This window comes from Mustela erminea, chromosome 13, assembly GCF_009829155.1.
Source record: "Mustela erminea isolate mMusErm1 chromosome 13, mMusErm1.Pri, whole genome shotgun sequence".
NCBI lineage: Eukaryota > Metazoa > Chordata > Mammalia > Carnivora > Mustelidae > Mustela > Mustela erminea.
Window position 1 is genome coordinate 92376284 of NC_045626.1, and position 24076 is coordinate 92400359.

The following is a 24076-nucleotide window of genomic DNA, read 5'->3' on the forward strand; positions in this document are numbered from 1 at the left end:
TCACCTGAGTATGTCCTTTGGGCAACTATGCCTCCCCTGCACACGAGCACACGCCCCCCACCCACCCACGAAGTCACCCTCCCGCCCCCGCCCTGCGCACATGGACGACCCGTCCCCACACAGATGACCCCCCCCACCCCGCACATGAGGCCGCTCTCCCGCCCCAGCCACCTCCCCACCCAGCCCTGCACACCATGACGACCCTGTGCCCTCAGAGCCACCTGTGCACGAGGTTGCCTCCCCACCACCACCCCATGCATGAAGCTGCCCTCCTGCCCCGCCCCATGGACCCCTTGGGCCCCAGCCCCGCAGGTGTGGGTCGCAGCCTCACCTTGCACACATACTTGACGAACTCGAGCGCGGGGTTGTTGAGCAGCAGGTGGGAGCCCGGGAGCCGCGGGAACATGCTGGACAGCTCAGCGGAGTTCCGCGAGCCCGTGACCTTCTTCTGAATCTTCTGAGTGATGCTGAAGAAGCTCTGTGTGAGCTCGTTGGCCACGTAGTCTTGAGAGAAGGTGATCATTCCTACGAGGGCAGGGAGGCGGCTGTGTCCCCCGTGTTGCGATGGGGCGTGGAGGGCAGGAGTGGGGGGGCCCCAGGACCCCAGGACACGGCCGGGGCGTGCTCACCAGGCAGGGCGCCGGCCGCCGGGGCGTCCTGGGACAGTTGGCTGGGCCCCCGGCGTCTGAGGGGCGTGCTTCCCGGGGCGCTGCGCCGCAGCTCCTCCTTCATGCTGTGGTACACCGCCACAATGTACGCTGCGTGGAGAGCGCGGCCTTGAGGGTCAGGCTGCTGTCGCGGCGGACCCTCACTGCCCCGGTGAACTCCCGCTGCCCTGGCGGACCTGCGCTCGGCTGGGGAGGCTGGAGAACCGCCTGCCACACACCCAGAGCCAGACCCCTGCATGCGTGCACCTTCTGGACGGCGCCAGCAGCTGTGTCTTCTCCAGAGGGGAAGGGAAGACCTCAGGGCACGCACAGACGCACAGCGGCGAGGCCGAGGCCGCGGGGCAAACAGGGCCTCTCTCGGGAGCCCTGCGGCCGGGGCGCGGCTGACCATCCACGCCGCCAGGGCACAGGTCCCCACGCACACCGGGGCCGCGGCGGGCGGGCGGCTCACCTGACACGATCATGAGGAAGTAGCTCTGGCACGAGGCTGCCTGCGGCAGGAACTGCACGATGTTCCAGTTGTTTTCCAGCTTGTCCTCCACGTCAGGCTCTGGCGCACCGTCCCCCTCCTCTTCCGCCTCGGCCTCCTCTTCCTCCTCCTCCTCCTCTCTGTCCTCTTCTGGGGACCCCTGCTGTGACGCAGCCCCAGCCCCAGCTGTGTCCTGGCCCCAGCAGCAGGAAGCCAGGTCATTCCCCACCTGGCTCTCCCGACCCTTCTGTCCCGTGAGGCTCACCCAGTCCCCCCGAATCCCTGGGCCTGACAGGATTCCCGCAGGACGGCTCTGAGGAGGGGGTCCCTTAGGGCAGAAGCACGCCACCCAGGGTGACGGGGACTCTCACTTTGTTCCTCCAGATAATTCACTTCAAGATTCTTCAACTCCCCCTTCCCAGGGCAGGAAGATCACAAGCGGTGACCTCGGGTGGCTAGTTCTCTTGTGTGAATCCCAGATCTCCTGGGCCGGAGACCCCAGTCCACACGGCGCTACTGCAGCTCTCTCCCACGTGACCGGGTGCCCCTCTAGAGGGGGCCCTTCTCCCCAGCGTGTGCGGGCTGACGGCCCCCGCATCCCTAGAGCAGCAACCACCGCTGCCTTCTGTCAGTCCAGGTATGATGTCTCCGCACACCTCCTGCCACAGGCCCTGCTTCCCCAGCCACGCTCAGTCCTGAGGGCAGGCGGACCTCGTGCCCACCACACACCCGGCCAAGCACGGCTCCCTCCCCTCACTTGCTGTCCTCCCCATCCACCTGCCAACAGACACCGGGCTTCACACGCCTGGGTGCCGCCCAAGCCCATCCCACTTGCCTATTCCCTCCCTCTTCCAAACACACCCGAGTCTGTCTCGCTGACTGCGTCCTGCCCTTCTACAGCGCTGCCCACAACATGGGGCCCTCGTGGAAGTCAGGCCGACACATCCCCGCTCAGAATCGTTCTATCACTAAAAGCCAAATCTCCAACTCGGTGTTTGGTCCCAAGTGGCCTGGTCCTAGCTGCCCTGGTGTCACGGCCGCCTGACACTAGCCCCTGACCTAGCTCTTCCAACCCGGCTTGCCTGTCCCCTCCTTACAGCCCCACAACCTTCCCATCTGAACCAGGCCCTGCCCCACGGCTGCTCTCAGCCCTTACCCTGCTTTGTGTTCATCTGAGTCTTTCCCGCGGCTGGGCTGTGTTCTCCACCTGCCCACCTGCCCCTCCCTTCTCCCCCAGGCCCCGCAGAAACAGCGTGCTCTGTTGTGTGCTGCTGCGAGATGCAGTCTGGGACCACACCAGGCCCTCCGCCCGCAATCACCAAATGTGTGCAAAGGGACAAATACGGACCCGAGTCATTTCCGATCCCCAGCCTCAGTGCTCCAAGATGGTCGGGTCTTACCTGTCCGCAGTGAATACGAGACGGAACGCTGCCTTTGATTCCACCGTAGTTGGAGGGATCCATCCAGAGAAGAAATTCCCAGGACCGGGAGAAAGAAATTGTCAGGGAATGGAAGAGCTCTTTGGAATGGATGCTAAAAAGAAGCAAAACAGAAACTGCTTCAGTGCAATCTATAGTTTCTTTTTCTCCACTTTCCTTTTTATTTTCATACGCGCTTATCCTCCACCTAACGACGAACTTAAGGTGGATTCAGACCGTATGACTCCTCACGCCTTCTAGGGAACAGCACAAACACGCCGCTGATGAGGCTTCTGCACCAACCAGGAGGGAGTGGCAGGAACTGGTGCTCGAGGGGAGCAGAGACACAAGAGCTGCGGAAGACGCCGGGGCCTCCCCGGGCGTGCCCCAAACACGTGGAGCAGAGCGTGCAGCACGTGTGTGCAAGACAACACGAAGCTGGGGTGAGGACGACCGAGTTCTGCACCACTGTCCGAGAGTCACAAGTCACAAGGCCCCGGGGCTGTGCTCGCAACAGTCCTGCCTCCACGAGGAGTAACGAGCGCTCGACTAAACACGGGTCTGACCCTGCCTCCAAATCTCCAGAAGTGCCCGGAAGGTTCGGTTTGTTTCCTAGTAACAAAGCTCTGGAGTATTCACAGAAGAACAAAACACAAGAGCACCCAACACACAGGGCGTCCGCACAGATTCGCAGCGGCTGGCGTCTAATCGCTGTCAGCAGCTCTGCCAAGGAGCAGAGAAACACGACATGGGATCGGGAGAAAAACCTACCCAGCGAACACAAATCAGAGCGGACACGAGTGTGACCGTGGGCAGAACAGGCCACATAAAAGGTTATTAAACCTGAGCTCAATGTAGTCACAGACTAGAACAAACACAGAATGTGCTGCACAGGCCCTAGGAAGCATAGGACCCCACCGGGCCTTTCGCCGAGAGAAGGCCGCGGGATGGGACCAGCGGCAGGCCAAACCCTGCGGGAGATGACTAGCGAGTTTAAGGACACGACGAAGGAAATTACCCAGGAAGAAATAAAGAGAGGAATTTAAAAAACTTTCAAAACAGATGCACCTGTAATTCTATACTAGCACAAATATCTTTCAAAAAGGAAAGTAAACTAAAGGCTTCTTGAGGCTGTGCAACGGTAGGAAGCATTCATTACGAACAGATCCGTGCTACGAGCCCCGACAGGAACGTCCCTCAGCGGAAGCTAAACGTCTCAGAGAACGGGAGGGAGAATCCGGCGCTGCCGACACCTGTTGGTGACGTACTCCACGTAGGCCAGGGCGTCTTCAACCCGCCGCTTCTTCGTGCAGAGGATGATGCGGTTGAAGTTGGCGTAGACGACGGAGGACCCCAAGCGCTTGAACTCCGCGATGAGCCTGCAGACGAAGGTTAGAACCACCGGTCACAGCTGCAGAGAAACCACAAGACCCCACGAGCAACACGCTGATTCCCGAACTAAAAAGCTATCCTAAATACGCTTGAAATCCAGAAGCAAAAGTGAATGAAGATTTCTGCAGGGCAAAACCCACCACGAACAAAACCACAGATAATCAAAGACAGGAGAAAACATACAACTTAGATCACACAAAAATGGCTAACTTTTATGTAGAAAGAACTCCTAGAGATGAGGAAAAAGTCAACAGAACTATAGAGAAATGGGAAAAGGACCTGAAAAGAAAGTCCAGAACCATTTATAAGGAGGATTGCAGGCGATGAGTATATCCCGATAGCACCTTCCCGCGTCAGTGGGCTAGGGACACGCGTCCCGTCACCGCCAGAGTACGGTCAGCTGTACAACTGTCACCGGCCACCAGATCAGCATCTTCCTGGCTAGTCATATACTGTCTATCGACCTTGCATCAGTTCTGCTTGCTGAAGGTCATTCTGCAGATTCATTCGCATGACCTTGGGTACAAAACCGTTCTTCCTGGTGATCTCTAGCAGCCGGAGCCTGAGCGCCCATTAGGATGACACACACACACGTGGGTCTCCAAGGTCCACTGGTAACGAGAGGTGCAGCACAGCACACACAAGGCATGACGACTTGTGCCAGGAGACAGACAGACCATGACGCACAGCACAGCTTGGAAGGACGCCGCACAGAGGGTGACGGCACTAAGCTCCCCAGGACCTTTACCACCCCGGCCTATCAGCCCAGAAATGAGCTCCAGATGGCAGCCGTGCTGTCTGAGCGCCTCTCTGGTTCGAGGGACGAAGGGCTCGGCCTGGCCGGGAGCGGGCCCGGAAACACTCACTGCAGAAAGAGCTTCTTCATCATGCTGTGGAGCGTGCGGTGCAGAGCCGGGTCGTGGAGCAGTGAGGACGGGGCCCGCAGCCAGCGGTAGAAGTGCATCACCTGGTTGTCAGCGTAGACGTTGCGGTACTGCGTGATCTCCTTCACCCAGCCCACCACCATGCTCTTCAGGATCCTGGAAGAAGGCGCAAATGTCCCCACGGTCGCCAGCACCAGCTTGCCCCATTCTGTCACCTGTGCCTCCTCCCTCCTCACTGTCCAAACTCACTGCCGGGCCCTCCTCTGCACCCTCAGGCCTCCCTCTGCACTCAGCACCTACGGCAAGCTTCCCGGCCCAGGAGGGAGGCCAGAGCACAGTGCCCCGAGGGCAGCAAAGCCCAGCAAACGGAGGAGAGAGCCAGGATCCACGTGGGGTTCTGGCTCTGCCGCCCACGGCGGAAAAAAGCCCCAGTGACAGTGTGTTAGCTCTTAGGTTTCCAAAACAAGGGCAGAGGATACAAGAGCTTCTCATGTTTCTTCTGGATTCCAGACTCAGCTCTTCTGCTTAGGGAGAGGACGGGACAAAAACGGTCAAGGCGAGGCTCTCAGGGCCGCAGGCTCTCGGGTACCTGAAGGTGCTGGAGCAGAGCGCGGTCTCGTCGTAGCTGGCCAGGGCGCTGGCGGCCTGATTGCCGGTGATCATGTCCTCCAGGGAGGCCTGCTGCAGCACGTCGAAGCTGATGCCCACGCTGTCGGCCCCTTCCATGTCGTTGATGTGGTGGGACTGCAGGATGGTGTTGACGGCCAGGTTCTGCAGGTCCAACTCCACGCACACTGCACGCAGAGAAACCGCCCCCTGTGCACCCCCGCTCTGGAGCGGCAGCCCAGCCGCAGCAAGCGCAGGCTCCGACAACGCACTGCTCCCCGTGGCAGCCAGGGCCGGCCGGCAAGACGGCCACCGAGCAGATGGCGGAGCCCACCCTCACTCGTCCCACAGCCACGGAAGCTCCCGCAGACTCCGTTCTCACACCGGTACAGCCAAGCGTGAAGCACCCACCGCTCGGCGTTCCCGCCACCACGGAATGGCAAGAAATGGCAGAAGCACCAGCAGGCGGGGACCCCGTGGGCCTCAAGCACCCACCCGTGGAGTAGCAGCCTGGGCAGTTGATCTCCACGCTGGCCTGGTCATCGAACTCCATGACGAGGCGATTGTCGTCGGCCTCCTTGCCACCCAGGTCAGGGCGTGACGTAGGGGACAGCCAGAGCAGGTGGCTGTGGCGCTGGAGGTGGCGGGCAAAGAAGAGGTCGGAGCCGAAGGTGGAGATGTCCTCGGGCAGATTACCAATGGGGATGTGGAAGTACCTGCACGGGGGGCATGGGGTCAGCCCCAGGAAGCGGACAAGCACACGGGGAGTGGCCAGAGCACGGGAGCACAGAGGAAGCGCCTGCGCTCCGCTCACCTGCTCATCTCGAAGGCCTGCGACAGACAGGTGTCCAGGTTGAGGTAGTGGCGGATCATGCGCCGGGCCCCAAGGCGCTGCCAGTCCAGGACGCCGTAGCTGATCCTATCGGCCACGTGGACAGGCACCAGCGGGAACTCCTCCAGGACGGGAACCTCACCAGCCAGCCTCTTCAGCTCCCAGTTGGACTGAACGGCGATGAGTGTGGGCCCACGGCGCTCTTCCTGGACATTGGGGAAGAAAGCGCCTGGGGGGAGGGTCCCAGGCTGGGGGAGGGGCGCGCACACACAGACCCGACCGCGCTCACCTTGTAGGCCAGCAGGAAGCGCTGGATGGCCCTGCAGATGGTCTTCATGTCGGTTTCAGCCCGAACTTCGAAAGTGTGTTTGGGGGGAGGCAGGAGCTCGGGACCCACTTTCTCCACCATGAGGCTGTGCTCGGCTGAGTACAGAGCGCCGAGGCTGGGCATCTGGTTGCTTCGCACCTAGACCGACCGAGCCGTGAGGCCTCTCAGCAGGTGTGGGTGGCAGGGCCCCCTCTGCCACAGGCACGGGCGGCAAAGGCTTGACCTCCCCTTGCCAGGAACTTACGGTGTCCAACACGAACACAGACGCTCTGCGCTGGGAGGGCACGAACAAGCCGAAGAGGGCTTTGTGGCCCTGCGCGTGGTGGTACAGGTAGAGGTGGCGGATGCTGCCTACAGGGAGGACGCGGCCGTCAGCCCGAGGCGCGCTGGGGGCCGGGCCAGGCCGGGGCAGCCGGCACGCGTCATACCTGGCTCCAGGTAGCTGAACTGGGCCAGAGAGCGCATCTCCAAGTGCTCAAGAGCAAAGGTTTCGGCCTCCCAGCCCGACAGGTGCCTCACCAGCTGTTTATTGACCACACACACACAGCCCAGCTGCACCAGGGCCCGGAACAGTAACGGGACCTAGAAGGGGGGGCGGGGACAGGCAGCGTGAGGGCCGCCGTGTGTCTTCGGCAGACGCGCTGCTGCAGTTCACGGTCTCGGAGGGGGCCCACGGTTGTGCTTGCTAGCCTGTGCATCCCACACGCATCTGCCCCCTCCCCCCACCCCACTGGACCCTTGCTCAGCTGAGCCGGGAGGACAGCCACCTGAGTCTCATACACGCCCTCAATGTCTGGGGCCGACAGCTCGGTGTTGATCTCGTTGATGTGCTCCTGGTACATGTCCTCGGGCACCGAGTACTCATAGAGGTTGTAGACCACATTGGAGCGCGGGAGAGCACGGCTGACCTGGTGACAACAGGGCGATGAGCTCACCGCGCAGCTAAGTGGTGATGTCCGTTCCAACACGACACGCATCACTGGAAAAGTGCCACCACCACTGAGTGAACCCGCTAGAGCCCATCTCTCCTCGCGAGGGAAACTGAAAGCTCGGCGGTGACTTGGAGCAGCAGCCTGGGGCTCCTGAGCAGCAGAGGAGCTCTCCGACGGCAAGGGCGGCAGATGCGCCTGGTTTACCGTCCTGCTGTCTTCTGAGTTTAATCTGAGAGGAACCACCTCCTCCTGGTCAGAGCACTGGTCTGGGGAAGCCACAGAGTGCGGAAACCCTGCAGAGGGGAGCAGGGGACGGCACCGAACAGGAAACGATCCCCGGAAGATGTCCTCCTTCGAAGCTACCATGCCCACCGCATCAAAGGAAGCGACAGGAATTCCGGATCACCTGCTATCTGCTGCCCTCGCTGGGTCCATACCCTGCTGACTCCTCCTCAGAGCCGAGCCTCACCTCCTCCAGGAAGCCTCTGCAATCTAGTTCCCAGTCAAACACACACATCTCATCTCCTCAACTACACATCAGCTTGTGGGCACCCAATCGAGCGATGAGCACGGAGCCTCCGTAAAGGAGCTCTGGGTGGAATGAAGTCACGCGGCTGCCGTTTACAGGAAGCGTCCGCAACAGGCTGACGCAGGGGCAGAACGGCCACCAGCGGTTACCGAGGTCGGAGGGAGGGGAGACGCGGCTACAGGTCTGGGAGTCTTCCGAGGGTCAAAAAGACGTTCAAGGCAGACCGTAGCAGAGGCTGCGTGACCGATACACACGAAAGCCACTGAAATGTACATTTTAAATGAGTGACTCATGCGGCACGTGAGGTCTATCCCAGCAAAGCTGTTTCTGTCAGAAGAGCCCCAGATCAGTGTCCACCTAGTCCCTCCCCTGCGCCATGGACGTGAGACACAAGAGGAGGGCGCACCAGGACAGTACGGCAGCTCTGCTCACGGAGCAGTCCACAGACACCGCTCCAATTCTTACAGCACCCCAAGAGGAGCTCGGGAGACAGAGGCCCCAGCACACCTCGCTGATGGTCACCTAGCTCATCTGGCTTTATAGCTGCGGAGCCCCTTCCTAATGGGGCCCCTCCATCGGGGTGGAGACCACGTGAGCGGCCGAGCGGGCAGCAGACCACCAACTCCTGCGGCCCCGTACCTTGCGATAGGAAGGCCCCTCCTCGGCTTTAGCCACCCGCTGGTTGACGTAGAACACGCGGGGGATGTTCAGCCTGATGCAGTACAAATCGCTGCCGATGACCGCCCACAGCCTGAACAGGCCCGCCTGGCTGGTTTCACTGATCTGAAAGGCAGGGGGCGTAGAGCGCGCGTCGCCTCGCCACAGGAAGCGCTCACCAGCAAAGGCCCATCCTTTCCCTCCCTGCCAGACCATCGGAGGAGCCCCAGGACCTTCCCACGGCTGCGCTGCTGCCCTTGGAGGCATCCCACTCCCACCGATCGCGGTCCACACCTGCACGATCTGCCACGGAAGGTCCAAGATGCTGCGGGCGGTCCTGCGCAAGAAGCTCCCCAAGCCAGTGGCGGGCCTGTCCCGGATGGCCCCGGGCACAGGTTCGCCCTCCGCCACCTCCAGACGCCGCCTCTTCCTGCGAGCCAGGCGCTGCCGGGCCTGCAGCTGCCACTTCTTCTTGTGGAAGCGGAGCCAGACCAGCCACTCTTCCTAGGACAGACGGTGCGACAGGTCAGGAGGAGGACAGAAGAAACGCAACGGAGGAGCCCGCGGTAAAACAGAAACCGCCCTCCTCGGTGACTATGTCACGTGGCTTCCAAGCCCGCGTATCTCTTCTAGGGACTGGACAACTCCTGACCCCCTCAGAGATCAAGACCCATCCTGGGGTACCCAAGCTGCTCAGCAGACTCCACGGGACACAGCGAGCACAGCGTGGGCCCACCTGCTGTCCTTGCCCTCTCCTCCACCAGCTATTCCGGGCTCCGAAGCTTCCTACCTGGGTGGTTCCGAGGGCCGGGGGCTGCCCCAAGATTTCCTGCCAGGGCACTGTCAGCTCCAGGTCCTGTGACTCCTCCTGGCTCTCCCAGAGGACACGCTTCCTCTTAGTGGCAACAGGAACTGCCGAGTGTGGTGGCTTCACCAGACCAAAATCCTCCATGTCGGGAGCACCAAGGCTCTGCGTGCCTTGTGGAGCCTGTGCAGTGCCCACCTGCAAAGACCCAAAGGAGACTTAAAATGCCACGATCTCTCAGATAATTCCACCTTGAGAATTATACCGTATGTCAACTGAACAGTGTCAACTGAACGGGATAAAACACTTGTACACCACAGTGTGCACCGACCAATCTACTTTCAATGTCAAAGAGTGAAGACAGAACAAAACATCAAACAAGACTACGAAGCGAACACTTTCATCTTTCCACGCTTGCTCCAAGGCTCTCCCCTTTTTGTAAGAAATAAAATATTGTGAAGCACAGGTCCCTTCCGTCTCCCTCCGGCCCCCAGTTCCCAGCACAGCGCCGGTCACTCCCCTACACTGTGTGCTTCCGCGGCATGCCCTCAAATGTGCACCCTCCCATAAGCTGCGGCGCTGGACTCCCACGGCAACCTGCTCTTCCCACGCATTAAAGTCTCAAAAATAAAGTAAATAAAAATAAAGTAAAATAAAATAAAGCCAGAAGATTCATCAGTCTTGACAAAGATTTGTCTATTTCCTAAGTCTTTTCAAAGACTAAGGTTTGGGATTTACTGTTCATGTCCCTTGTTCCTGCTCTTGCCGTCATAACTTGTCTTTCTCCCTCCGCAGCTCAGTGTGCTGCTAAGACTCTTCAGTTGAATGCTTATTCGATCTCCTACTTGTTTTTCTTTGCTAACATCTTTGCAAACAGACACCATGCATGTAAGTGTTCTTTCGCTGCATACCACAAATTTTGATAGGATCAGTACTTTCTTTTCTTTTCTTTTTTTTTAAAGATTTTATTTATTTGACAGACAAAGATCACAAGTAGGCAGGGAGGCAGGCAGAGAGAGAGAAAGGGAAGCAGGCTCCCTGCTTCAGCAGAGAGCCTGATGTGGGGCTTGATCCCAGGACCCTGGGATCATGACCTGAGCCGAAGGCAGAGGCTTTAACCCACTGAGCCACCCAGACACCCCAAGGATCAGTACTCATTAAATATTTCTAATTCCCGGGATGCCTGGGTGGCTCAGTGGGTTAAGCCGCTGCCTTTGGCTCGGGTCATGATCTCAGGGTCCTGGGATCGAGCCCCGCATCGGGCTCCCACCATCCCCTACTTGTGCTCCCTCTCTTGCGGTCTCTCTGACAAATAAATAGATAAATTCTTTAAAAATATTTTCAGCACTGAATAATTTTCTTTTGGCTCTTCTCATTTTAGCTAAGACCTTCATTACACCCTTCAGTATTTTTACGGTCTCTACAGGTTTTTATTTTCTGGTTTAGAAAACCAAAGTCTCTGGCACAGTCATTCACAGAGTCCCTGAGTCCAATTACCACCGTCACACAGAAGACAGTCCGTCTTCCTAATGGACGGCTCAGTGCATCCGATCCCAGAAGACCTCCCAGTGGAAAATAGAGTCGAATGCCAGGCGCACCTTTTTACAAAGGAAAGAAACATCCGAGACCCGTGAATGGTGGCAGCAGGGCCCCCACCGTCCTGGGCGCACTACCTGTCTCCGGCCCTCCAGGACGAAGAGCTCACTGATCTTCTTCTGCCTGCAGACATCACTCTTCTCCAGAAGTTTCTTGTGCAGCCAGTCAGGGTGCTTGACGCGTGGTACTGGGTTCTTCACCTACACAGAGGGGCACGGATCACCCATCCGACTGGCTAGCACAGGCCAGGCCCAGGGTTCCGGGGCCACGGAGCCCCTGGAGCCCTGTCTGTGCCGGCAGGCCTCACCTGCTGCAGAGCCGCAGGGATGGTGATGATCTTCTGGATGGCGCTCCCCAGACGCTCGATGTAGTAGTCCCAGTCCAGGATCTGGGCGGCGGGAAGGGGACGGCGACAGGGTGTGAGAGAGAGGAGCAGCAGCAGCGCTGTGTTCACTCTACACCGAGCACTGAGCTGAACGCTCCCTGCGACCGCTTTACCCACCTCGAAATTCTGGGACGAAACGTACCCATTTCACAGAGAGGGAAACCCATTCCACAGAGCACTTAAATGACTCCCAGGATCCCAGACTTAGCAGGGCTGAGCCAGCCCAAGAACGCTGCACCTGGGTCCAGGCCCTCCCCGGCACTGAGCTTTCCTGAAGTGTAACAAGCTCCTCGCCCCTTACGTATCAGGGGGGACGACAAGACCGAAGACCGCAGACAAAATGCTGACCCGAGTCAGGGACGCTCTGCTGTCGACGCGTCCTTCTAAACGTCTCAGAGGAACAAAGTCAGTACTCACCGTCCGAATGTCGAAGTCTTGGAGGGAAGAGCTCTTGAGCCACTTCCGGAGGAAGTGCTTCCTCACCGTGGGCTCTGCCTGGAAGATGGCAAGCGGGATGGCCCTGGGTGAAGAGAGGCACAGAAGTCACCAACACCAGAATCTCCTCGACCCCGTCACAGTGCTCGCCAATGTACACGCATTCCACATGGAAATAAGGGCCTAGAACCTCGTCTGTAACCGTGCTGTTACTTCAGGATGTCCCTTCGTATAAAGTACAGCTAATACGTAATGTTCCTCAGACGAGCTACATGATGCATCGCTGTATTAAAACGTCGTGGGCAAACGCACGCTCCCCCCACCAGGCACCATTTGGTCTGTGTTGTTTGGCCATGGTTTACAGATTACGTAAATCACATATTCACGTGTGTACGCGCACTGAGACGTTTCGAAGATGTCACTCATGGAGTGAGATATAGGAAGACTCCTGCTCTCCCGGAAGAACGAGCCGGCTTCGCATCACTACCGAGCAGCAGGGCAACCATCATGCTTTCACTGGAGGAAGTATTTGTGAACGGGAAGACACTCAGAAGAACACTACCGACACCGGCGCACACACCACCTAGTCCTCTCCGCCTTCACGCCCTGCCGTTTTCCGTGAGAGACCAGAAGGGGGAAGTCCCGTGCAGCTCCCCCGGCCGTCCTCATGTAGATGCACGAGATCCCGGTTTGGGTGTTTACTGAGCCCACGCAGGCGTCTCTACTCCTCCTGCCCAGACGTATCCGGGACGAGAAGAGCGGCGCCCGTGCTGGTCAGTGAGGTACAGGCGGGAGCGTCCCGCCGTGCAGGAGCAGCACCCCGTGCAGGAGCGTCCCGCCGTGCAGGAGCAGCACCCCGTGCAGGAGCCGCACCCCGTGCAGGAGCCGCACCCCGCAGGCAGCACGCCGCTGCCGTCCTATCCCTCCGACGCCTACGCCGCCTTTCACCGCATAAAACACACGTGCCCGTCTTCTGACTGAAGGACACGAGGGCCTTCCCGACATCCGCTCTTAAACCCAAGGTGAACGCGGGGGCAGGGAGGCAGGGCACGTCCCCAAACGTGCTCCCCCGTGAGGGGAATCAGCACCGCTCTGCTCGGGCCCTGCTGTGAGGGGACGGTCACCCGCGTGCCTGTCTACAGGATGACAACTGCCATCCTCGCTCTTTCTTCCCGACCAGCGACGCCTCTAAAACCCGCACTTCCCGATTACGGGGAGTTTAGACGTCCTTCCGTGCACTGGCCGTCATGCTCCTCACCTGCAAGCCGCCCGTTCTTACCTGCTGCCTGCTTTTCCTGTCCTCTTTCTCTTATTGCTATCGAAGAATTCTTTACTTTACTCTGTACGTAATTTGTTTCATTTTTTTAAAAGATGTTTTCATTTATTTATTTGACACAGAGAGAGAGAGCACAAGCAGGCGGAAGAGCAGAGACAGAGGGAGAAGCAGGCTCCCCAGTGAGCAGGGAGCCCATAGTGGGGCTCGATCCTGGGACCCTGGGGTCATGACCTGAGCCGAAGGCAGACGCTTCACTGACTGAGCACCCAGGCGCCCCGTCCTGCCCTTTCCAAGGAAGCTCAGCTTACTACGAAGGGACAGACATTCCACAACAGACTCGAGCCTCCGAGCCGAGCATCTGAGGCCTTAAGCTCGGGAACCCTCACCTCTCTGTGACGGGAGAGCCCTCGGGCTTCCGGGAGATGATGTAGCGGCAGCTCAGGCCCGCGTCCCTCACCATCTGGTCTCCCAGGAACTCAGCCAGGCGTTTGGCTGTGCTGATGGACGTGGACTTCTGCTCTCCATAATCTTCCAGCTTCCGAGACATGGAGCGGTTCTCCGAGATCAGCTCGAACAGCTCAGAGTCGGGCATGTTAGCCGCCTGAAGAGAGGCAACGGGCACACCGTGGCGCAGAAGGCACGCAGCGCTCCCCCGGGCTCACCGGCAACAGCCCGCCCAGTCACTGGACTTTCTCCAGCCGTGCGACAGGGCTGCGTCACACCGGCGGACAGGAACACTGACAAATCCAAACGCAAAACCCTAACTGCCATGTCATTAAACTACGTGAGGACATTAAGAGATGTGTGAGCCATTAGTACCAAAGCTGGAGAAACAGGGAAAAGACGGAACCGGCGACTTTTCTCCTGAAAGGAAGAGGAAATCGGGGACAGGAGGAGCGAGGGGAGACAGCGCTGTGCCGCGGACCGAGTGCGGAGCTGGGGCCTTCCTCAGCAATGAGAAGGCAGGGAGCCAACAGCCCTGAGGGCTCCCACGCACGTGCCCCCGACATCCTGTAAGATTTGCCTGGCTCCTGTCTTGTGTGTTTTTCTCTCTTGGTGCTTACTCTCACGTGTGGGTCAACACTACAGGATAAGACAACACGCCAAGCTACCACAGCCCACAGAGCCAAGGAAGGCAGAATAATGTTCCAGAATATTCCAGTATTCCTTAGACTCAGAAAGCCCCCTCTTAGCAAATACCACAATAGAGGAGGGACGAGCACCCGTACAAAAGTGTTCGAGGAGACATTACAGCTGCGGAAACCACACACCTAACTGATGCCCGACAGCAGCAGACAGTCCCGTGAGCTACACAGCGCAAACACAGCAAGACACAGGCCGAGTGGCAACAGCCAGAGAACGATGCTGTCCGTGAGAAGGCGCTGTTGAAGGGAAGCCGGCACTGGGTTTAAACCACGGAAACCCCACGCTCACTTACAGGGACTACGAGCATTGCGAGAAGCAAGGCTGACATGACCACTAGTACACTGTCCTACAGCTGCTTTTACTGCGCTGTTGTTTTCTTCAAAGACTTCCATCACTGGACACAGGGGTCCCACTGACAGGGACTCCGGGAGGCACCGGAGCCAGGGACATGGGGGCCGTCTGCAGCCCAGGGAAGAGGAGGGGGGCCCTACCTTACTGTACAGCACATCCAGCCAGTAATCGGCCACCTTGGCGACAGAGCTGTACACTTCCTCTAGTGTGCTGCCCTTGAGGAAGGCCTCGAACACCGAGGACTGGAAGATCTTAATTAGCTGCAGCTCCCCTCGGCGTTTGATCTCGAAGCCCTTTAGCTCAGCCAAGGAGCCGTCCTCATTGAAGACCGCATACCTGGAATCACGGGCAAGCACAGCAGTGAACGGGAGCCCGGGAGGCTGGCTGCGTGCCACTCGCCCTCCGTCCGACCCTCCCCTCTGGCCTCCGTCGGGCAGCAAACATCTCTCCACCCCAAGGCTCCTGCTTCTGACAGAATGACCAAAGGGCCTGCAGCCTATGGAACCAGAATCTAGCAGGTGGGGAGCAGAGGGGGCAGTATTATGTTTCCAAACTGAATCAAGAAGGTTAAAAAACTACGATTCGCCTCCTGGTCCACTTCCAAGATGGGTTAAGTCTCGTCCGTTCATTCTCTTCCCAAACACAATTCCTACAGGATTCCTACCTCTTCTTCAGTTTCTTGCCTTCTTCCTTGGAGGCTGGAAGGATCATGGCAAGGTAGGGTCCGTCAACCTCGAAAAAGATGCTGTTCTCTGAGCGGGTGACATAGCTGAGTGAGGACGGCTCGGTCAGCTCCTGGTACTGGTCGTTGGTGAAGCCTTCCTGCAAAGCGAGGGCAAGAGAGGCTGCCTCACTCCCCACCATTCTGGAAATGACAGCTGCCCTCTGCGGACCGGCTGCACCAGTGAACGGGGGCTCTTCTGTATAACAGACACCGCTCGGCCAGAGAAAGAGGTTAAGTTCTGACACCCGTCAGGCGGGGATGAACCAGAACGCATTCTGCTAAGTCTAGAAGCTTATACAGCTTGTTTCCATTCACAGAACATTCTGGAAAAGGCAGAATTATCACTGCAGAGAGAACAGACTGGGTGGCCAGAATCTGGGGCTGACGATAAAGCAGCAGCTCTTGGGAACTGTTCTGTGCTGCTCTGTGGCAGTGGAAACACGACTCTGTGTGGGTCAGAACCCACAGAACTGCACTCCACGAAGAGTGAATTTCCAGCCAGGATGCTGGGCAATCCCGAGAGGGACCACAGCCTGGAAGACACAAGCCCAGCTGCATTCTGTGCAGAATCCCGCTGACGGGCCGACTCGTCACTCTGGCAAACCCTGTCCCGACGGGGTAGTACAGACCGAAGACAGAAACACTACACACATGCTGTGCTGTAGCCGCAAGTTCACTGCACGTGATGGCACAATCCCGAAGGCACTGTGCACACACACACTAGGGCCCAACAAATAAACACACCAGAGTGAGGGACAGGCTTCTCACCACAGGAAGACATTACCAACGAGGAAAGGGGACTAGCCTGGGGCTGGACAGGTGAGTGTGGACTCACATTTTTGGTTTTATTTTTTTTATTATTATTATTTTTTAAGATTTTATTTATTTATTTATTTGACAGACAGATCACAAGTAGGCAGAGAGGCAGGCAGAAAGAGAGAGAGGAAGAAGCAGGCTATCCGCGGAGCGGACAGCCCGATGCGGGGCTCGATCCCAGGACCCCGGGATCATGACCTGAGCCGAAGGCAGAGGCTTTAACCCACTGAGCCACCCAGGCGCCCCTCACATTTTTGGTTTTAAAGCGCACACGTAGAGAAATCAATCCAGATGCACGTGTGGGCAAGGAGGGTGTCAGGGATACACTCCCTCCTGGCTCAGCCACCGCGAGAGCTAGAAGCACTAACACCCAGCAGCAAGGAGCATCTGTACCTGACCGTGGTTTCTAACACTCTCCCCAGTAAAAGGAACCTGGCTCCTTAGAAAAACGGGACTGGGACTGGGGAAACTCAAGATGAGGCTACAGCACCTTACAGGACCAGGAAGTATGAAAGTGTTTGCTAAAGAAAAAAAAAAAGCCCCAAACCACAGAACAGAGGCATGCGTCAAGAATACATGGACAAGGGGTGCCTGAGTGGCTCGGTGGGTTAAGCCTCTGCCTTCGGCTCAGGTCATGATCTCAGGGTCCTGGGATGGAGTCCCGCATCGGGCTCTCTGCTCCGCGGGGAGCCTGCTTCCTCCTCCTCTCTCTCTCTCTCTGCCTGCCTTTCTGCCTACTTGTGATCTCTCTGTCAAATAAATAAATAAAATCTTTAAAAAAAAGAATGAATACGTGGGCCAACGAGAAGGAGCCCCCAGCGGCCAGAGGAAGAAGTGCAGTTCAGAACCCAGCAGGACTCAACCAAGTGCGTCACTAAGCAGGGGTAAGTGGTCAAGGGGGATGGTGCTTCCCTACAGAAGGATTCCAAGTAATCCACGCGCCAGGAATGTGGGAGGGGAGAGCCACACAGAACCAACAACAGACACTCAAACCAGGGAAGATCAGGGAGAGTCAGGACAGCTGCGTCCCCTCAGCGATCTCCCCAGCGTGCACGCGCGGCTCTGGTAGTTTGAGCACCAGCCAGACCGCGCGACACCACCGCGGGGGTGTGGGCTGCATGACCCCACAAGACGCTTCCGCAGCAGCAGGAAGGTGGTGGGGGAGTGGGCGGGACAGGGGAGGGGAGGCCAGCAGGGCAGATCCCGACACTGGTCAGCAACAGGAGGAAACACATACCACCTCATTCTAACGACAGAAACAAGACACGAATCTGAAGGAGAGGCAGGCCAGGACTCCTTGAAGACAGGGAGCTGCCAACCTGGAGGGACCTGAGCAGACAGGACCCGCACGTCGGCACAGGGCCCGGGCCCGGGAGATGCAGGAGACACAAAGACTCCGGCTTGGTCACGGTGTGCTGTGAGCGTGGACGCCTTAGCTGCGAGCCACAGCGTACACAAACCTCTTAAGTCCGACACTACTTCAAAATAAAAAGTTACAAGCATTAGAGGAAGACTCACTCCAGCGTGAGCACGGCACTCTCTGTACGGACCCTCGGGCTCTAGGGAAGCTTGAACGGCACAAACAGGCTGGTCTCATGTTCAGAAGGGAACACACAAGCCTGAGAACCAAGCAGTCCCCCTCCCAATCCCCATCAGAGTTGGGGGTGGTGCCAGGAATCCAGGCCCAGGGAAGCAGGCCCTCCCTGGAGACCCAGGCTCACCTTGACCATGATATTTAACATGGCCCCAGGGTAGGAAATGGTCAGCTTGGGCTTTTTTACACTGGTCGTCTTGATGACAAAGTTTTCAGGGAAGCTGTTGGGCAGGACGCACCATATTCCATCGGTGTCCAGCTCCAAGGGCCTCCTTTGGAGAAACAGAGAAACAAGGCCACATGGAGACCGGACCATGGCCTTCACGTAGGGAGAACCCAGTGTGAAGGTCCTTCCTGGCCGTGGACCCAGGAAACACAGTGCCCACCTGCTCACTCCCCGAGCCGCCCGCCCGCCTTCCCCTCCAGGCTATCCGCTCCCGGCAGTTGACCCGAGTGCGGCGGCTGACCCGAGTGCGGCACTCACCCGATCTGCTCGATCAGCTCCCGCGCCTGCGTGATGATGTTGGCTCCCGTGAAACAGACGATGCCTGCCATCTCCATGGAGTACCAGCGAGCCCTAAGAAAGACAGTCATAGCCTGGGGAACCCATGGGGCTCCCTGAAAGGGTCACTGGAGGAGGTCAGGAGAAGGAAGCCAAGAAGGGGACATCGAAGCAGGGCCGGAGAACCACTGAGGAACTGAGCTCGGGACTGGGGACAGTCCTCTGCCCTCCTTCTGGGCACAGGGCTGGGAGAGGCAGCAGACTGCCAGGGCAGCAGCTCCCTCATCACCAGCCCAGGTGGCCGCACGTGAGCCTCTTCCACAGTCCCCTGCGCCATCTTGTGCCCTTGCCGTCTCCCAGACCCCACGCTCATCCTAACTCCTCAGGGAAAACACAAGCCCTCGGGCGGCCTCGGCTTCCTGCCAGGCATCTGCCTTATTGCCTCCAAACAGGTCTCAGTGGAAGGCGTCAGGCGACCCAGGCCCGACGCTCCTGCCCCTAGGACTCCACTCTAGCCCGGCTTCCCACTCCTCCTTCTCTGCCATGAAAAAACACACAACAGGGGCCCCTGAGTGGCTCAGTCAGTTAAATGTCCGATGCTTGGTTTGGGCTCAGGTCATCTGAGGATTGTGGGACCGAGGCCCACGCTGGGCTCCACGCTCAGCGGGAAGCCGGCCTGGAAATCTCGCTCCCTCCCTCTGCCCCTTCCCCCACCCCCACTGCACACACACGTGAGCACATGTACTCGCTCTCTGGAATAAATAAATCAATCTTAAAAAAAAAAAAAAGTAACAATAAATAAAATGACTTTCACTCGAACCTAATCCCCAGTGCCCCATGTTTCTCCTTCTCCCAAGCTGCCATGCTGACCCTCCCACAGGGACCCCTCCCCACAGTGCCCGGGCCTATATGACCCCCTCCCCCCGAGGCTCTCACCCACCATTCAGATCCCACCTCGTCCCATGTGCATCAGAAACAGTGGACCTTGGCTTTAAGGACCCCCCACCAACACTGGCCTTCCTGACTGCTCAGACAGCTTCACACCCTGTATCAGTCACGCGGTGTGGCCCGGTGGCTGCTCAGACCCTCTCCATGGCCTCCATCCCAGAAACCCACTGGAAACTGCCAAGTCACCGTGCGCAGCCCGGGACAGGGAGACGACGTGTCTGCGGCTGCCCCCTCCCCTCCCACCCGAGCCCCTCCCCGGCCGCGCCGCGGGAGCGCACCCTCTGCGCATGACGTAGCCGTAGAAGGAGTTGAGGATGCACTTGTGCGCCAGCTGCAGGGAGTCGTACAGGACCTCCATGTTCCTGCAGCGCTTCACCTCGGCCGCGTCGCCCAGCTCTATGGCCGCGGAGAGCTTCTTTTTCCACACCTGGGGACCACACAGACACCGGTCACCTCCTCGGCTCTTCCAGCTCACGCTCCACGCAGTCAGTGGCCCAACGGTTTACGAGTTTGAAAATTTCAAATCTATAGAAAACCTCAAAATCCAATACAACGAAAGACCATAGCCACGAGCAGAGAAACCACTGCTGACTCTTGGCCCCGTTTCCCTTTTCCCCTTTTTTTTTTTTTTAAGATTTTTTATTTATTTATTTGACACACAGAGAGAGTGTGTAGGCAGAGAGGCAGGCAGAGAGAGAGAGAGTTGGGGGAAGCAGGCTCCCTGCTGAGCAGAGAGCCTGATGCGGGGCTCAGTCCCAGGATCCGGAGATCATGACCTGAGCTGAAGCCAGAGGCTTAACCCACTGAGCCACCCAGGCGCCCCTCGGCCACGTTTCCTTATTCCGTTCTCTGTATGGGCACAGCCAGCAGAAAGGCACAGACATCAGGACCCGGCCCCCCTGGAGAGTCCAGCACACAATTCCTAGGGATAAAGACATTTTACACACCACAGCGCTATTACGGCCCCCGAGAAACCTAACAAGGGTGTGGGACCCACACATCCCTCCCAGGTCTGCACAACCCGCAACCCAGCAGCCAGGCCAGAACCACACCCTGGGCTCCCACGTGTCCCGACAAGCGGGTAACCCAGCACTGCCTGGTACAAGGCAGATGTCCTGAAAAGAATTCTGGACACAAAGGAGCTTTTATTTCTTGTGAAATCAACAAGAAGAAGACACGACGGCAACCCACTTGGACAACTCAGACTTGGGGCAACGTCAGCCTCCTGGGACGAAAGCCGGAACGCAGCAGTGATCGAGAAAAATGAACGAACCCCACGTCCGAGACCAGCAACAGACGAAAGGGCGTCACGCCACCCAAGAAGCCCAGGGGCTCCCATTATCGTCCTGTTACTCAGTGCGACCCTGACTTAACGCATGGACAAGCTGAGTTACAGGTCTTCTCCAACAGAACTCAGAAGCCGCTGACGCAGAGAGGAAAGTGCACCAATAAAGACAACATCTCAGCGTTACAAATGACTCATAAGCCTATTGACGGACCAACACCTGCTTATCGGATCCCCTAGCATGTTAGGACGTGGGTGAGATGACACGGGCAGATCTGCTCTCCCTGCTTCACTGCGATGGAGCACGTCTTCACCAGCAGGAACTGCAGGGTGGGTTTCCGTGATGGGACTGGCTGTGCCGAGGCCGAGATGCCCCAGGATGAGGGGCCAGGCCTGTCTGTGTTAACCGGACTGAGGGTAACGGGAGCTACTCAAGAGGCCCCTAGTAAGAGCAACGGACAAAGAATCACGGGGGAGGCTGTAAGTATTCCACTCAACTCCCCATGCCATGCAGAACAACTGAGCTATGCACTGAATGCCTACTATGCAGCAGCCACTGTGTCAGCCTCCAAAGAACAAAGAATGAGACAGACGCACTCACTGCACTCTGAGTCCCTGTCCCAGGAGAGACACGTAACCATGAAACTTCAGTTACTTAACTGAAACAAAATGAGACACTGCTGCAGCTCCTCCAAACACTGAAAACGTAATGCCCGTAAGACCCAGCAATGCCACGGGGCACACACTCTGAAGACCTGAAAGCAGGGACCTAAGAAGGTATCTGTACCTCTACATTCACAGCAGCCAAAATGTGGACGCAGCCTAGCACCGTGGGCAGGCGAAGAATGAACAGAATGTGGGGCGCACACGCAGCGGGCTACCGCTCAGCCTCAGAAGGAAGGGACTTCGGACCCCGGCCTCAGCATGGATGAGCTTCGGGACTTGATGCTGAGGGCAATGAGCCGGTCATCGTCAGACGCTGCGTGATCCCACCTCCCAGGGGGCTATAGAGGTTAAAGCCCGAGACAGAAAGTAGGACAGGGGGGTTACTGTTCCATGGGTGCAGTGTTAGTCCTGTCAGATGAAGAGTTCTGGAGAGCGACGGGGGAAGCCACACAACTGTGGGAATGTCCCCAGTGCAGCAGAACGGGGTTGGGGTCTAGGTTATGTCTATCTTACCACAAAAAAAAAAAAAAAAAAAAAAAAAAAACCCACCAGGGGCACCTCAGTGGCTCAGTGGGTTGAGCCGCTGCCTTCGGCTCAGGTCATGATCCCAGGGTCCTGGGATCGAGCCCCGCATCGGGCTCTCTGCTCTGCGGGGAGCCTGCTTCCTCCTCTCTCTCTGCCTGTCTCTCTGCCTACTTGTGCTCTGTGTCAAATAAATAAATAAAATCGTTTTAAAAAAAAGAAAGAGGGACGCCTGGGTGGCTCAGTGGGTTAAGCAGCTGCCTTCGGCTCGGGTCATGATCCCAGCGTCCTGGGATCGAGTCCCACATCGGGCTCCTTGCTCAGCAGGGAGCCTGCTTCTCCCTCTGCCTCTGCCTGCCATTCTGTCTGCCTGTGCTCGCTCTCTCCCCCTCTCTCTCTCCGATAAATAAATAAAAATCTTAAAAAAAATTTAAAAAAATTTTTTTAAAAAGAAAGAAACCACCAAAAAAGGTAGGAACAGTAAAATGTGATAACAAGAGTCTATCCGAGAGGGGGCCTTACTGAGTCTGGGGGTGAAAGGACTTTCAGAAGAAAGAACCCCATTCGCTCAAGTGTGAAACTACTGTTTGTTATGATCACTGAGGCGTGGCCGTGGAGCCTCCCAGAGCCTCCCGGATTAAGCCATCTAGAAATCCTAGAAATCGGGCTCCCAGCCTTCCCGTCAGAGGCGGGAAACTAAATGCCATATCGTGCAGCCGGTTTCTGCCCCAGCTGCTCACCACCCCCCAGCAGGGGGACGCAGCTCGGTCCCAGTAAAATTTTATTTATAAGAGGCCCGTCCAGCCATAGTGTGCTGACCTCTGCTCTAAATAAATCCTTTGAAAGCAATCATTGGGAAAATTTTCGAGGCCTCAGCCTTCAGTCCTTCAAAGCGAGAACAAATGTGTTCTCATTACTTTTCACACGCGGGAGCACCCCAAAGATGGGAGCCCCACGTCCTCGGCGGGGCGGTCACCACTGTCCAGACAGCAGCAGCAAGGGTTCTCATCTCAGAATCTAGACTCCGCTCGGACCTCGCAAAGGGCAGACTCACCTTGTGGAGACCCTTGAACTCATAGCGCCTGTCTCGGAAGGCGCGCACCGTGTCCACGTAGAAGGAGTTCTCCCGCTGGCAGATGGTGGTGAGGCGCTCCTCCACCCGGGTCACGTGGATCTTCTTGTACGCCTTCCGGCAGTAATCTGAACACCGGCGAGCGCAGGGGAGCGTGAGAGACTGCACAGTGGGTACCAGCCCTCCTGGGCAGAGCCCGAGAAAGCCAGGAAGCAACAGACGCCAACAAGCGCAGCTTTCTAGCCTGGCACAAAGGAGCAGAGGCATCCAGAAGATGCGTGCTGGTTTATCCTATTATGGGACAGCCCCAGGGTGACCGGGCTGAACTCCCCAAGAGCACAGGAAGGAGAGATCATCTTCTGAAGGAGAAATAAAGAAAGGCTGCAGGAAGAAGCGGTTCACAGTGATCCCTCCTAGTGCAACATCCAGTCTAACGGACCCCAGGCTGGGACGTCCCCGCACGGCCCCATAAAGGCCCACGTCGGGGGAGGAGTCGGGTCCGGCAGCCGCTCACCTGCGAGCCTCCGCTTCTCGTATTTGGCCTGCTCCTCGCGGGACAGCTCATGAAAGGCCCGCGTTGGGCCGTCTGCAGTCAGGGGAGGGAACTTCTCTGACTCCAGCTGGTGCTGGATCCGATGGTACTCGCTGCGGCTGGCTGGCACTGGGAGGGTGACAGAGGGGAGTCCGTGCCTGGGACCTGCGCGCCTGCTCGCCGCCCGGCCACCCTGCCACCCTGCCGCTGCTCTGGGGCCACACTCACTGAACTCGCCCCTCCACTGCCAGGCCATCTTCCGCTGGCAGTCTGCTCCCGGCTTGTTGAAGTCACAGGCAGCGCAGGTGGCCTCGTCCACCACGGCAGAGGGCTGCGGCGGGACAAGAGGGGGTCAGTTAGGGCCTGTGCAGAAAGAGCTCGACTCTGATGGGGGAATCGATCTCACCTGCAGGCGGTTTGTCAGGATGATGTTGGGGTACATGGCCCCCACGTCCAGGTGATAGATAAGGGGACACTCTATTCTGTTTGGAACATCTTTCAGGGAGGTGAGCTTGGTCTTAATCTGATCACATACCTAGGAGAAAGGACAAAATAGTGATGGCCAAGATGAAAACTCTAGTGTATGGACGGTCACAAAACGAGCACCATGGATCCCAGAAGGAGGGCAGATGATGGTCACCAACACGTGGAGGTACGGGAGCCTCGTGAGACAGAGCCCTGAGGAGGACAGCATCTCGGGGCGCAG

At 57.8% G+C, this 24076-nt stretch overlaps 1 protein-coding gene across 3 annotated transcripts in view; it reads right to left on the reverse strand.

The window, feature by feature from the left end:
* POLE (DNA polymerase epsilon, catalytic subunit) overlaps window positions 1-24076 on the reverse strand; it is a 46235-nt gene that overhangs the window by 8708 nt on the left and 13451 nt on the right. For 2 of the 3 annotated variants that reach the window (XM_032310263.1, XM_032310265.1), the window contains exons 17-45: window positions 23777-23905; window positions 23599-23701; window positions 23353-23499; window positions 22821-22966; window positions 19572-19720; window positions 18328-18420; window positions 17971-18115; window positions 15374-15531; window positions 14850-15045; window positions 13599-13813; window positions 11919-12021; window positions 11424-11504; window positions 11194-11316; window positions 9506-9718; window positions 9010-9219; window positions 8698-8841; window positions 7365-7505; window positions 7026-7179; window positions 6842-6948; window positions 6559-6735; window positions 6252-6475; window positions 5933-6153; window positions 5421-5625; window positions 4814-4987; window positions 3809-3934; window positions 2538-2670; window positions 1120-1300; window positions 630-758; window positions 332-525 (exon numbers count right to left, since the gene is read on the reverse strand). In XM_032310263.1, the coding sequence (XP_032166154.1) occupies window positions 332-525; window positions 630-758; window positions 1120-1300; window positions 2538-2670; window positions 3809-3934; window positions 4814-4987; window positions 5421-5625; window positions 5933-6153; window positions 6252-6475; window positions 6559-6735; window positions 6842-6948; window positions 7026-7179; window positions 7365-7505; window positions 8698-8841; window positions 9010-9219; window positions 9506-9718; window positions 11194-11316; window positions 11424-11504; window positions 11919-12021; window positions 13599-13813; window positions 14850-15045; window positions 15374-15531; window positions 17971-18115; window positions 18328-18420; window positions 19572-19720; window positions 22821-22966; window positions 23353-23499; window positions 23599-23701; window positions 23777-23905 (4521 nt within the window). The remainder of the gene's footprint in view (window positions 1-331; window positions 526-629; window positions 759-1119; window positions 1301-2537; window positions 2671-3808; window positions 3935-4813; window positions 4988-5420; window positions 5626-5932; window positions 6154-6251; window positions 6476-6558; window positions 6736-6841; window positions 6949-7025; window positions 7180-7364; window positions 7506-8697; window positions 8842-9009; window positions 9220-9505; window positions 9719-11193; window positions 11317-11423; window positions 11505-11918; window positions 12022-13598; window positions 13814-14849; window positions 15046-15373; window positions 15532-17970; window positions 18116-18327; window positions 18421-19571; window positions 19721-22820; window positions 22967-23352; window positions 23500-23598; window positions 23702-23776; window positions 23906-24076) is intronic. The other variant, XM_032310264.1, reaches the window with a different exon arrangement.